The following is a 13,767-nucleotide window of genomic DNA, read 5'->3' on the forward strand; positions in this document are numbered from 1 at the left end:
GGAATGGGTGGGTAGGGAAGTGGGGGGCGCTATGGGGGACTTTTGGGATAGCATTGGAAATGTAATTGAGGAAAATATGTAATAAAAATATTAAAAATAAAAAAAATAAAAAAAAAGAATGTGTTACAGAAAAAAAAAAAAGCAAGTCTTAAGGAGATTGATTTTAAAAAAAACATGATTTGATCTTCATAAAAGACATTTTAAGAAGGATTAGAAGGCAAGCCCAGGACTGTGAAAGATACTCAGAACACACACAAGTGGCAACTGTCATTCCATTAGTATCAACACCTGCCACAGATAAACACACACCCAACAGTCACCAAGGGTAGAGCCCTGAGAACCGCAGGGAGCTAAAGCCATAGTAACTAGTAAAAACTTACATAATGGGACACTGGTTTTACTGTTTGATTAGTTTAAAAGAGAGGAGGCAGCTCACAGGTTAGGAATGCTCTCTCCGCTCTGCCAGAGGACTGGAGTTTGGTTCCCAACACCCATATCTGGGAAACTCCCAACCACCTTCATAACTCCAGCTCCACGGAATTGAATACCATCTTCTGACCCCCGAGAACATATGCACTGACATGTACATAAAGCCCTCCATGAAATGCAGCTGAAATAAATAATGTTTTAGAAAGACCACAAAGTCCATTAACATCAAAGTGATATAAACCAGCCCTGCTTACTACAATAACTTAAGAGAACCTGGAAACCTGGTACAGCAGCCAACCCCATGTTATCAATTCCCAAGTCCACACACACACACACTCACACACACACACACACACACACACACGCACGCTCGCTCGCTCGCTCGCTCGCTCGCTCGCTCTCGGGAACAGGAAGGGCCGGGGTATCCTGCTCTTTAGATAAGGAAGATAAGAGGATTTGTTTCTCTTTTTTCAGTTAGAGTGGAAACCACCTAGCTGCCCATCAGGTGAGAACTGGAAAATGAACGCAAAGACATTTTCCACAGTAGTTCAGAGACCATGAATAACTCTCAAAACACCAGCTAAAAAACCCAGATCACAGGGTGACCAGTCATTTCTACAACCATCTAATTGGGAGTGGGGCTTCTTTATCTCATTTTTTAATTGAAAATAGATTTTTCTTCACAGACTATATTCTGGTCATGGTTACCCTCCCCATCTCCACTCAGACCCTCCCCACTCACCCAAATCCACACCCTCTCTCATCAAACAAATAGGAATCTAATTTAAAAACCAAAATAAAAATAAATAAATAAAATAATAAATAAATAAAAATAAAATACTAACACCCAGAACAAAACACACACATTTGCATATAAAAATTCCACTAAAAAAAAAAAACTCACAAAATCAAAAACCATAATATTGAAAAGAAAAAACTATAAGATTAAAAAAGAAGAAAAAGCCCAGACAAATCATTATAAAATAAAATGAAAATAAAAAATATCCAAAAATACTATTAAGTTCAGTTTTGTGTTGGCCATTAGTGCCGGACATGGGACCTGCCCTTAAGAGTGGTTTGTGTACCTTCTGACACTCCACTGGAGAAAACTGATTTTTCCTTTGTAGGTGATTGTCAATTGGAGATAGTTTCTTGGGTAGGAATATTCCTGAAGCTTTTGAAACTATGCATTTGCTCTCTCCATTTATCTATGCAAAACCAAGTTTATAAAAAAAAAATCTATATGTACACACATCAAACATAAACTAGGTCATTTCTGAAGGAGGGATAAGGAACTAACATTTGGGAGAGGAAGAGAGACTTTATTTATTTATTTACAATGTTCTAATAAACCCAGAAAGAAAACACATTAGTTATTCTTTTGAAATCTGTTTTAAGAGAATTTAAGGGTTAAGTCAAGGTATTCCTTTTCAGATCTGAATGGGAGAAACACCAGTGTTTCTCATTATCTTCCTTTTTCTTTTGTACTTTTTAGTTTCTCAATCATCCAGCTTCAAAAACAGTGCTCACTGCCCTTCCAAAACTTAAAATTAAAAAAAGGAAGGCCATTCAGTATATTAAGAATGTTAGCACCCACAATAATAAACCATCTGATAAGATGCACACCACGTCATTTGCAATCTTTTATAATGACGACAGAACAGTTCAGCTGTAAGAAACGCGGTCACACTTACGCATGTAAGGCAGCTTCTCTGGACAGGGGAGGTGTGGTAAATACGTGAAGTTTTGCGGAAGATACGTTGTTGTTTGAACAAGATAGTCACTTGTATTATTGCCTTCAGGATAATCTTGGGAAAAGAGAGAGAAGGAGAAATTTACAACTCAATACTGCCATTTTCTTTGCCTCTAGTGTGAAGTATGTCACAGTACAGAGTGGGCTACAGTATGCACAGCAGCAGTTATTTACAAGCAAAGACCTGGAAAGAATATGAATAAAGCATACCACAGCTAGGCCAGACACTCTGCAGGACTTCCCGAGAGAGGATAGGAAACTACAGGCCCCTTACACACAGACACAACACAAAAACACCTTTTGCAGCCAGACGCCACTGCTCCATTACCCCAATGGCTGGGCCCAACCTGAAGCAACAAGGACCCCTTCAACCTTCCAAACGCCACAGCATCCGCACACTGCTGCTTGAGCACAGAGCAGAAGGGTACAGGGACTGATTCCTTGCCACCTCACTCAGGGAAATCCCAGATTTATCCATTGAACTTACTTCTGGGACACAGCCTTTACGTCAGTCACATTCTTTTTTTTTTTTTTCCCAGAGCTGAGGACCGAACCCAGAGCCTTGCACTTGCTAGGCAAGTGCTCTATCACTGAGCTAACCTCCAGGCTGCAGCCCCTGAGGAGCCTGGAAGTGTTACATTAGGCCCATTCTCCTTAGGGTCATCAGGTTCGTCCACACTCAGAGCAAAGGTCTAGAGTGCTAGCAAATGCTCGCCTTCAGAGCGCAACAGTTAGTTTCTCATCCTGGTGCCTGCTGCTGGCATTTTCGGATTTCAGTAAGATGAAATTACTAAGAGGACTGGAGAGATGGCCCCGTGGATAAAATGCTTGCTGAGCACACATGAGAACCTGAGTTCAGATCCCAAACAACCATGTAAACGTCTACAGAACTGGCGCTGGGATCGTAAGGTTCCAGAGGGCTGGTCTAGCTGAAACAACCGGGTTCAGTGACAGAGCCTGTCTCAGAAACTGAAGGTGGAAGGCATAGAGGAAGATATCCAATGTCAGCCTGTGGCCTCCAAATGTACACAAAAGAGTAAGGGTGTACACATATGCATAGCAGGTGCGCTTTCTCTCTCTCTCTCTCTCTCTCTCTCTCTCTCTCTCTCTCTCTCACACACACACACACACACACATATACATACATACACACAAACACACACACAGAGAGACACACGAGTAATCTTGTGAAATTATTCAGTAGATCAAGTTGTGAGTGACAGAGTAGAAACCTAAGATGAGACAGTAACAAACATGGGATTTTGAACATGAAATCCAGGATGGAAATTTAGTTTACTCTCTAGGGCACAGATGCAAAATGCAAATCTGAGGAACAGGATGTGCCCATTTCCTACTGTGTGGAGAAAGCTGGCCTAGAGTAGTAAATAGAGGTAAGAGACAGAAACAACTGCTGTGCCTGCTACATCTAACCACGGACACAGAAAATGGAACATACTCCTGCAGTCTCAGTAAAAGCTACACCCTGTGACTCATGGGAAAGCAGTACTGTGGTGGTTATAACATGTGTGAGAAGAGCCATTGCAGATTAAGTGCCACCCTAGACCGGAAATTGTCACCATCAATGAAGTTGGTGGGGCTGCAGCCTGAGAACCAGGTAGACATTTCTGAGCAGAGCTATACTCCACTTCCAGGAAAAGGTACTGCCAAGGCTCCGCCTAACAAGTCAATGAGATAGGCAAAGCTCTGGGTCCAAACCCAAAGAAGAGACAGAAGCCCAACGAAAAAGGTTCAGTCCCAAAGGCCACCATGGAAGTCTGTCAATGAGGCGTTAGCTGAACTGCCAGGAAACCGGAACATGATGGACAGATCGGCGAACACTGCGGTTTATCTCACCAGGTTACCGGAAGCCCTTATTAGAGTTTTCCCATGTTGCTCTCAGGAGCCCTGGAAAGCAGCTGGCAGGGAACTGCTCTAAGCCAATGGGGCCAGGGAAGACAGAACAGTCTGCATTTAATGTCCCCAGGGGCAGAGCTCCTTCAAGGAGCTTTATAAAAACATATCTGGATATATCAAATGCAGGGATTTTTAAAACCCTTTCTCCTTTCATAGGGAAGTCTGCTCTGCCAGTGGGAGGAATTGGTGTTCTAAACATGAGCTAAGAGGACCGCAGTTCTGTTTCTAGCGTCCACACAGAGGAACTCAAAACCACCTGTAACTCCAGCTCCTTTCCTCCTTTTCTCTCGCCTTCCTCGGGCATCTCCCTCACATGCACATCTGTCCACACGGAGACATACACAGACTCATAATTCAAAAATAAAAATAGCTATTTTTTTAAAAAAGATTCTTACTGCACATGCATTTAAACCCAGCACTCTGGAGGCAGTTGGATCTCTAAGCTCGAGGCCAATCTGGTCTACAGAGCAAGTTCCTGGACAGCCAGGACCATTCAGAGAAACCCTGTCTCAAAAAATAATAATAATAAAAAGATTTTCCCTCTCCACTAAAAATACTTGATTATTACTACTTCTGTAGGTGTCAGCAGATCTTTGTCAAATTCTTAAATTAATACCTTAGTTGCTTATAATTACTTATAATTATTTAACCAAAAAATAAACTTTCCTGCTTATTAAAATATAACTAAAGCTTCCTTTGTCATTTGACAGGAAAGGGATTCTTATTTCAAATACATAGTTTTGAAAAATAGCGGGGCAGTGGTGGTGCACGCCTTTAATCGCAGGGCTCAAAGGGCAGAGGCAGGCACATCTCGGCGCTCAAGGCCAGCCTGGTTTATACAGTGAATTCCCGGACAGCCAGAGTTACAAAGAGAGTCACCGACTCAAGAACAACCAAGTGACAACAACAACACTAAAAATAAAAGAAAACAAAAATAATTGAGAACCAGAAATGTAAGAAGACGACAAATGAGCCAAGAAATCAGTACCAGAGGGTACCTAACAGAAGCAAAGGACAGAGGGCCCACAGCCAAGGCTTCGGTCAACCCGGAAGAGAAGAAAGACAGCATGAGGGGTCTCTGTAAATTCTGACAGCACAAAACCGGATTAAAAGGAGAAGGGTGCAAAGGAAGGGAGAGGGTTCCAAAGCTTCAGAAAGGGGGAGAATTGAATAAATAGTCCAAATACAATAACTGCCATCAGAATGTCTTCCTCGTTCTCAAAAGTAACAATAGAGGACAGAAAATACCACAGGGGCACCTGGAACCGTTCATAAGCATGGCTCACAGTCTGTCTAAATAACCCAGGGAAACCCCAAAGACAGACATACAGCAGAAATGCTAAGTAAAAGCATGGGAGATGGGAGGAGGTGGGGAGTGGGGGGTGTGGTGGGGGGTGGACAAGCAATGCCACTAAAACACTTGGCTCTAGGAACACAGAAACCACTATTTATATTCTGAACTGTGTGGATTTGATTCTAAGCCCTATCCTTACTCTAGTGTGGAGGCTGTGAGAGCAAAGAGACCTAGAAACGCACTTCTTCCACTGCAGGGATAGCAGGAGAGTAAGCTGGGCAGGCAGCCCCTACTCAGGTCATGCGCAGCGCATGCGCAGCGTGCCGAAACACTGGGCTCAGCCAGGCGGGCAGGGAGGGCGGAAGAGACGTCAACATAAGTACAGAATAAATTATGAGGTTCTAGGTTGTTCTGAGTATTAGAACTGAAGGAGTGGGCGAGCCACAGAACCTACTTCTTATCATAACCCTCCTCTACCTTAAAATAAGAAAGGATTACACCAAGGGAAAACTGAAGAAAGCATTTTACATAGCTTGCGTTTTGATATGGGCTCTCTCTGTCTGTCTGTCTGTGTGTGTGTGTGTGTGTGTGTGTGTGTGTGTGTGTGTGTGTGTGTCATATGCACATCTCACTGCTTCCCTGTGCAAAAAGCAGGGAGAACAGACAGCCCAGCTCTATGTCAATGACCGTTCCAATGACCGTTCTTAACCTCATCTACTTTTCTTAGACACCGACTGCACACTGTCCATGCACAGCAGATGGAAATGAAGATCAAGGCTGTCCTGGGTCTAGTGCCTTTGTGTGCTCCCCAAACTCTTTTTTGAAATAATGCTAAGACTAAAAAACTACTAGGTTCTTGTACAGCTCTCAAGTGCTATTTTTGTCTGGTTTTAGATTATTTGGTGGTTTGTGGTAAGATCTTATTCTAGCTCAGGGTGGCCTGGAACTCAATTCATTTTGTAGCCCAGGCTAGCCTTAGAGTTGTACTAACATTCCTGCCCCAGTTTCCCAAATACTGGGATGACAGGCACAGCCACAATGCCTAGATCACTGCAATTTCTCCTTTATAAAACTGGTGTGTGTGTGTGAGAGAGAGAGAGAGACAGAGAGACAGAGACAGAGAGACAGAGACAGAGAGACAGAGAGAGACAGAGAGAAACAGAGACAGAGACAAAGAGACAGAGAGACAGAGAGATAGACTGTACAGCTCATGTGCATATCTGCAGCCAGAGAGACTATTAGAGCCCCTGGAGCTTGAGTTAGCAGAGGTTGTGAGCTATCCGACATAGGTGCTGAGAACTGAAGTAGAGTCCTCTGCTCTCAATAACCACCATGACAGCCCTCCAGCCCCACCAAGTAACTCCTTAGTGCTGTGTGTATTTTCTTATTCTGCATACTTGATAAACTGGTGTCACTAATACCTCGGCCTCTCCTCTTCCACATTCTATGATTCTACAGACTCACATCTAACTCCCTCAAATTTCAAGTTCTCTGGTTATTTCTATAAAACAAATTTAACCATCACTCCCTAGTGGGGATCTGAGGAGAAAAAGAAGGCCCAAGTGGACAACCTAGGGATGACTGATTACGTATTTCATAAAAGGACACAGTCATCACTTCCACTAGCTTTAATAAAACCCAACAATAATTTTTTAAGTGCCTAAAAGGCATGCATGCAATGCTGACTAATCACTTGACCATCGAGTGTCAGCTAAATAAATGGCCATAAAGAGCACCACACTAAGAGACTCACAGAAATGCTTCCACACGGCCCAGGCCCCTCATGTGGGCCACTTCAGCATACCCGCCACTGGAACCACAACTGAAATCAAACTGTCTTAAACTTCCAGAACAGGGCACCTAAGGCATCCAAGGAACACACCGCGAATAAACACCTCGGGGCTGACAAAACAGCCTGCTTTCAGCTCATGGAAACAACACTGAAAACCCCACACAATCATTATTCCTGCGAAGGTGGCAAGCGTGCAGGATCCACGGTGACAACACCACTTTCAAAGCCCTGCAGTTTCCAACAGCTACGTGCGAGCGACAGACACACTTGGGCCTCACCGCAGCTTCTGTGAAAGGCAGACATTATTTCATCTAATGAATGGATGGTAACAAAATGAGCTCCAGGAAGCCTACCTGCCTACTCCCTCCCAGAACCACACCCAGAGAAATGGAAGCCTCCAACAGAAAAGGGCTAGGCAGGTCCCAACACCACCCTCAAATGGAAAGAACAGAGAAAAGAAAGGGACCGAAGGACACCCCCCTCAATAGCTTCCCGTCTGCACGAGGGAACCCTAGAAGGTGCAGTGGGAACTCCTTAGACCTCTGGTCTGCTGACAGGCCCGATGGCCTCACTCTAACCATCCATTAACTAAGGATGTGCACAAAGTTCATTCCAAGAAACCCATCATCACTGCCCCGCAAAGCCCTGGTCACCTGTTACACCCACTGTCAATAACAACACCTCCTTTTCTCAACTCCACAGGCCACTCAGAAAGGCATCGTTCCATACTGAGGACTTCAAATTTCTACACAAAAGTATTCTGTGTCTGTTTGCACTTGATGGTGATGAATACCAGACAGCATTGAGAACCTTCTGGGACCAAATATACTCATAATTACGACAATCAATTTGCCTTCTTGTGTTAAATTATAAATATATCAATCAGTTCTCCTGGGGTGCTTACAACTTTATATATTTTACTGGCTTCTTTTTTTGTTGTTTTGTTGTTGTTGTTGTTGTTTTGATGAATTATATCTAAGTGTCTGCAGAAATAATTAGATGCAATTTAGCAATCATGTCTCTCTCCCAGAAGCCTGGAGGTTCCTCCTTTTTTTCCCCTAACACTGCATCTCCCATATCTACTCATGCATGGCATATACTAAAATTGCTCAATAAACACTGCCTAAATGAGCTCGTCAAGAGTCTCAGGGCTTCCAATAGACTCTACGACTTTTCTGTCTTCTTGAGTGACAAGAGCCCCAGCTTCACTCAGAACCTGAGTGAGCATATCTCAAACGTTTATTCCCAGCACCCTGCTGCCATGTAATCAGATCGGCCTGGCCAGTGAGGTGGGGAAGGAACAGACTGGGACTTTTGTGAAGTTTCCTTAAAGGAGGATATCATTTGTCCCCCAACCCCCACTGAACCACAGTGGCCCAGTGGAGTGCTAGCAGCCACTTTGAGCTACAGTTAGCTAAGAGGTGATGTGGTGGGCAGATGGGGAGAGGAGAAAAGCACCGCGCTGGGGCTTGTGCTCAGGACCCTCCACAACAGCCACCGGCCACCAGCTTACCGCCACCGGCCACCAGTTTACAAGACTTCACTCTGAAAGGAGCACCTCGTGTGTTTCCCATCAGCAAGGGAATCCTACGGAAGGGTCTAAGAGGCTCACCAAAGTAAAAAACTCTTTGACAGAGTACACGCCAGTTGTTTCATCTCTATTAAAACTATGGCTCATTTCGGAGAAGATTTCCTTGTGTTTTTGCAGGGTGCTGTGAGGAACGTCTGCTTGCTGAAGTTACCACTGCTCCAGCCAAGCTCAGCACCCACACATAAAACCTATTCATATCCCAGAGGGGGGTTCTTAGTGCTCGCTCACACAGACAAATACTTTACACTCTAGCTTAATGGGCTAGCATACGAATATCTCCATCAGTGACTGAGACTGCGCGGTACTACCATAGGGCCAATTCCCTTGAGACAGTCTCTCTAAGCAAGACTAATGTCTGCAGAGTAAAGGAAAGAAAGCTTTCTTAGATTTGGGGAAATCATAAATAAATCAGACAAACGAGCAGTATGAATTCTCTACACATACGCGCATCATCCTACAACCACCCATCTACCATACACTGAAATAGCACTATGGCTGGGGGTAGAGGCTTCCTAGTGGGGAGAAAGGCAACAGAGTTGATGAGAACTTAATGTGTTTATCATGGCACGAAGAGCTTTCATACGTTTAACTATTTAAAAACAAAGATCTAACGAGTGCTGCAAGGGACAATCTCTGATCTTATCAATGTGGCATCCCATAATATACTGGGAGACACTTTATTTCCATAACAGGGAAATAAAGCCACTGACACCAAGTGCCTCCCGTTAGGAAATCCCTAGTTGAGTCAACTTGATATTAGCCTTGTGTGAGTCTAATGGAGAGCCCACTCTCAGTTAACACAGGAAAGAACAGTCAGTAATGTCCCATATCATAAAAATGTATCCTTTGCTTTCTTTAAAGACGTCATAAAATTACTAAGAAGTACATCCAAAGCTAAATGGCAGGCCTATTAATCTAGCAGAACACTTAGGAGGGGACATCAACCTCGAGATACAAAGAACAGCAAGGAAAACAGTGTTCTAGCCCTACACTGAGTAATGACCCAACCTGGCCACACACTGCTCACAGGATGCCTATCTAACAACAGGCACCCTTAGAAGATGCCCACTTAGCAGTACACTTAGTAGGGGATGCTAATCATCTCGTAGTGCACTTAGGAGGAGGAAGAGTAAACCCTCTTTAACGGCGAGTTTTATGCAGGTAAAAGAGCTAGAAATTTAAAGGTTTGTTTACTGATCTGCAACTCACATGGTAAACAAAAAAGGACACAGTCTTACCTGTTCCGTTGAGCGTAGTGTTTTTATTGGTATAGAGCCTGATCATGTGTCCAATTGTTTTCACATTCTCTCTCAGCATTATACCTCTAGCTTGTACCATAAAGAGGTACGTGTTGGCTAGAAAAGAAAGACAACAGAGAAAAAGGGTCACACACAGTTTGACCTGAGTTTGATTCCTGGTGATTCCCAAAAGTTGTCCTCTAACCTCCACAAATGCACTGTAGCACTCGAGTGCACACACATACACATGTGTGCACACAAAGGAATAAATATAAAGTTTTAAATAAAAATTAAAACAGTTATGTGGCAATGTTAAAAATTCCAATAAATGTGGAGGGTCCCAAGCACAGCCCCTGCGCGGTGCTTTTCTCCTCTCCCCATCTGCCCACCACATCACCTCTTAGCTAACTGTAGCTCAAAGTGGCTGCTAGCACTCCACTGGGCCACCGTGGTTCAGTGGGGGTGGGGGGACAAAAGATATCCTCCTTTAAGGAAACTTCACAAGATAGAAACCCCAGATCAGGGGCTGGAGAGGTGGCTCAGTGGTTAGGAGCACTGACTGCTCTTCCGGAGGTCCTGAGTTCAAATCCCAGCAACCACATGATGGCTCACAACCACCTGTTACAAGATCTGATGCCCTCTTCTGGTGTGTCTGAAGACAGCTACAGTGTACTTACATATAATAAATAAATAAATCTTTAATAAAAAAAGAAAGAAAGAAAGAAAGAAAGAAAGAAAGAAAGAAAGAAAGAAAGAAAGAAAGAAAGAAACTCCAGATCAGAATTTTTTACACTAGGTAATGTCCATCTAGTTAACAGAATAAAGACTAAATATGTAAACTATAATAAAATTCCTTAACTTCTACAAAATGTATAAACTAGTCATTGCAAAAAATTTATTTATCATAAGGTCACAGTCCTGTATTTCAAAATTCACTTTTAAAAATTCTATATTAATTCCCTAAAACAAACAAAAAAAATCCACAAAGGTAAGAATCTCTTATCTGACAGTTAATACACCACAGATCACCATAACTCCAGGGTGGGGTCTACAGATCACCATAACTCCAGGAAGGGGTCACTGTCCCAGAGCCCCACAAAGCCTCAGTGTGTCTGAAAGGAGTAATGACCTAGAATTGAAAGCTCTTGAATCATTTCTATGAGTTAGTTAAGGTACTATATAATTCCTTTCAAACGTAAAGTATGAAAAAAAATCACCCATCAGTATACAGTTTAAGGTTGATTTCTTTAATTCTTTGTGGTGTTTCAAAAGCAGGCCCTTAATTTCTATTTGCTGAGGAAATCAGTAAACGGACAGATTTCAGAACACCTTGACTCAGTCTTTTTAAGGAGGTAGCATCACACTAGATGCCCCCTAAAGCCCCTAGCTAACTAGCTTCATCACAAGGCCAAACCTTCAAGACTCCTTTCAGACAGGAGGTTCACTCCTCCAGCAGAGGTAAGCACCAGCAAGACTGTCTACTCATAAAAAGCTGTCACTGTACAGAGGAATGACACTCCCACAGGATGAAGGCCCAGGCTGGGACATGCCACTGGAAAGAGAACTATCACAGCATACAGGAAGCCCCAGGTTCAATCCCAGCGCTTCATAACTTTTCTCTTTCACATTCAGTGCATAAGAAGGAGATAAACAGGAGTCTGGGCTTCACAAGAACATTACCTCAGTCACACATCTTAGTGTTTGTCTCGGATAGAAGATGGCTCAGAGGGAAAATACACCCACAGAGTGGGGAAAACTGACTCCTTCAAGCTGTCCTCTGGCCTCCACACACACACTGACATGTGCACACATACACACACTAAGACAAATGCAAAGGGACATCCTTGCCCTTTCTAGAAAGAGTCTTATAATCAGACTTAACTTGTTTAAACTTGCATTTATTATGTACAGTTAGAAAGACCACGTGATTACACCCCATTTCTGTACCTGTATGGATGCTAAGATGCCAAGAGTGAAGGGGCGTTAAACATAATCTTTAAAACCCACATATTTCCAGTTGCAGTTAACAAAACTGTTTATAAAAAAAATTATCATCATGACGTAGATGAATTTTTTTTAACCAAAGGAAATGCATTTTCTCTTCACTGCATGGATGGAGAAACAGGCATGAGGAAGAGCCGGGAGCCAACCTCAACAGTGGGAAGAAATCTATTAGTTTATTCTAAATCATTTATAGCTAAGACATTACATTCCTTAGGTAAATGGTCCTTGGAGGGTGGGTCCCTAAAGATGGGAACCCATTTGGAAATAAAGATATACTTAAACAATGAGCAGCCAACAGGGACACAGAGTGTATCAACAAGTCACACTAGCCAACCATCAGGACAAAGTCCCCAACATCATACAGCCACATTGACAGGCACACTGACCCATAGTCAGCTAAATCCTGGCGAATTATCACTAAGATGAAATGCAATCTCTCTCCAGTAAGACCTAAAGAAAAACAAAATCCTTGTCTAAAAGTTTCATTCCAACTTGTGAGAAACTATAATTCAGAAAATAAATAAGGAAGTCTTTCTCAGCTTTGTCCTGTGTCTTGAGACAACTCAGAAATATACTAAAAAACACACTGTTTAATTAAAACCATGCTGCGTATTCTTTAATTAGCTCATTTTCTACTTTCCTCTACATAATGAGACATAAATCCAACTTGTTTTCCAGTTATCCTCTCAGAAGGAAGAAAAAAAATCTTGGGAAAAGAAAAGAAAAAACTTCAAAGGGCAATAGTTTAAAGCACTAGGCACTCTACCAGGGCTCACGACAGGAGCCTCACAAACCTGCCTCCTTCTCTACTATAAGAAAAGAGAGATTCGTAAAAATAACCTGTGTTGACCACCCTTCCCATATCTAACTCTGCTCACTGCAAGTGTTGAACATTGATGGGGAGAGCTGCCATGTGCAGAGACATAGAAGTGCCACCAGGCAGGGAGATCTCCAGCACTGATACCAGTTCCTAACTGCTGAGACACACCTTGCTTTATTATCAGGTGCCAGGTTGCCTGCCCACCAGGTCCCTTTGGAAGCAACTGTTCACCTGATACTAAAGCACCTAGCAACAGGTATAATAGTAGGATTGCAGCTAAGAGGAAATACAACTAGAAGACATGCCAATACCAGCGCACGCTGGAACTAGACTGGTAAATTACCAGAAAGTGATCTAGAATGGGTATAAGAGGTGATAAGCTCACTATGCAGATGACACCTGGGAGGCCCCAAATTTAATCTCAGAAGAATCTACAGACTAAATAGAAGTCAGCTAGGTTAAACACTGCAAATGCTGCAGAGAAAGTGTTATGACAGCCTAAAAGTTAAAAAGATGGCTCAGTAGTTAAGAGCGTTTGCTGTTCTTGTAGAGCCCTAGGGTTCGGTCCCCATCGCCATCAAAATGCTCACAATGGCCTGTCACTCCAGCTCCAGTGGATCTGACATCATCTCTGCTGAAAGAAAAGTCTTAAATCAAAAACCAAAGTACAATAAAATAAAAAGGTAATTTAGAAGAAAATATCCAACATACAACATACGACACATGCTTTACCAGGCGTCCCCCTTGATGTGCCTTATGTATGTCATCTTAATCCTCCCAAGCAACTCTGTGGGTACTAACATTATTCCTATTTGTAGATTTAAAAATTGAGGTAAGATACAATTTGCTAAACGCATGAAACTCAAGAAGAACGAAGACCAAAGTGTGGACACTTTGCCCCTTCTTAGAATTGGGAACAAAACACCCATGGA

General features: G+C 42.9%; 1 protein-coding gene across 1 annotated transcript in view; it reads right to left on the reverse strand.

Moving 5' to 3' along the window:
- The window catches only part of B4galt6 (beta-1,4-galactosyltransferase 6), a 58,932-nt gene that overhangs the window by 30,462 nt on the left and 14,703 nt on the right, over positions 1–13,767 (reverse strand). Inside the window, exons 2-3 of the mRNA XM_021150701.2 lie at positions 10,012–10,128; positions 2,124–2,237 (exon numbers count right to left, since the gene is read on the reverse strand). Of these exons, the coding sequence (XP_021006360.1) occupies positions 2,124–2,237; positions 10,012–10,128 (231 nt within the window). The remainder of the gene's footprint in view (positions 1–2,123; positions 2,238–10,011; positions 10,129–13,767) is intronic.

This window comes from Mus caroli, chromosome 18 (assembly GCF_900094665.2).
Source record: "Mus caroli chromosome 18, CAROLI_EIJ_v1.1, whole genome shotgun sequence".
Taxonomy (NCBI): Eukaryota; Metazoa; Chordata; class Mammalia; order Rodentia; family Muridae; genus Mus; species Mus caroli.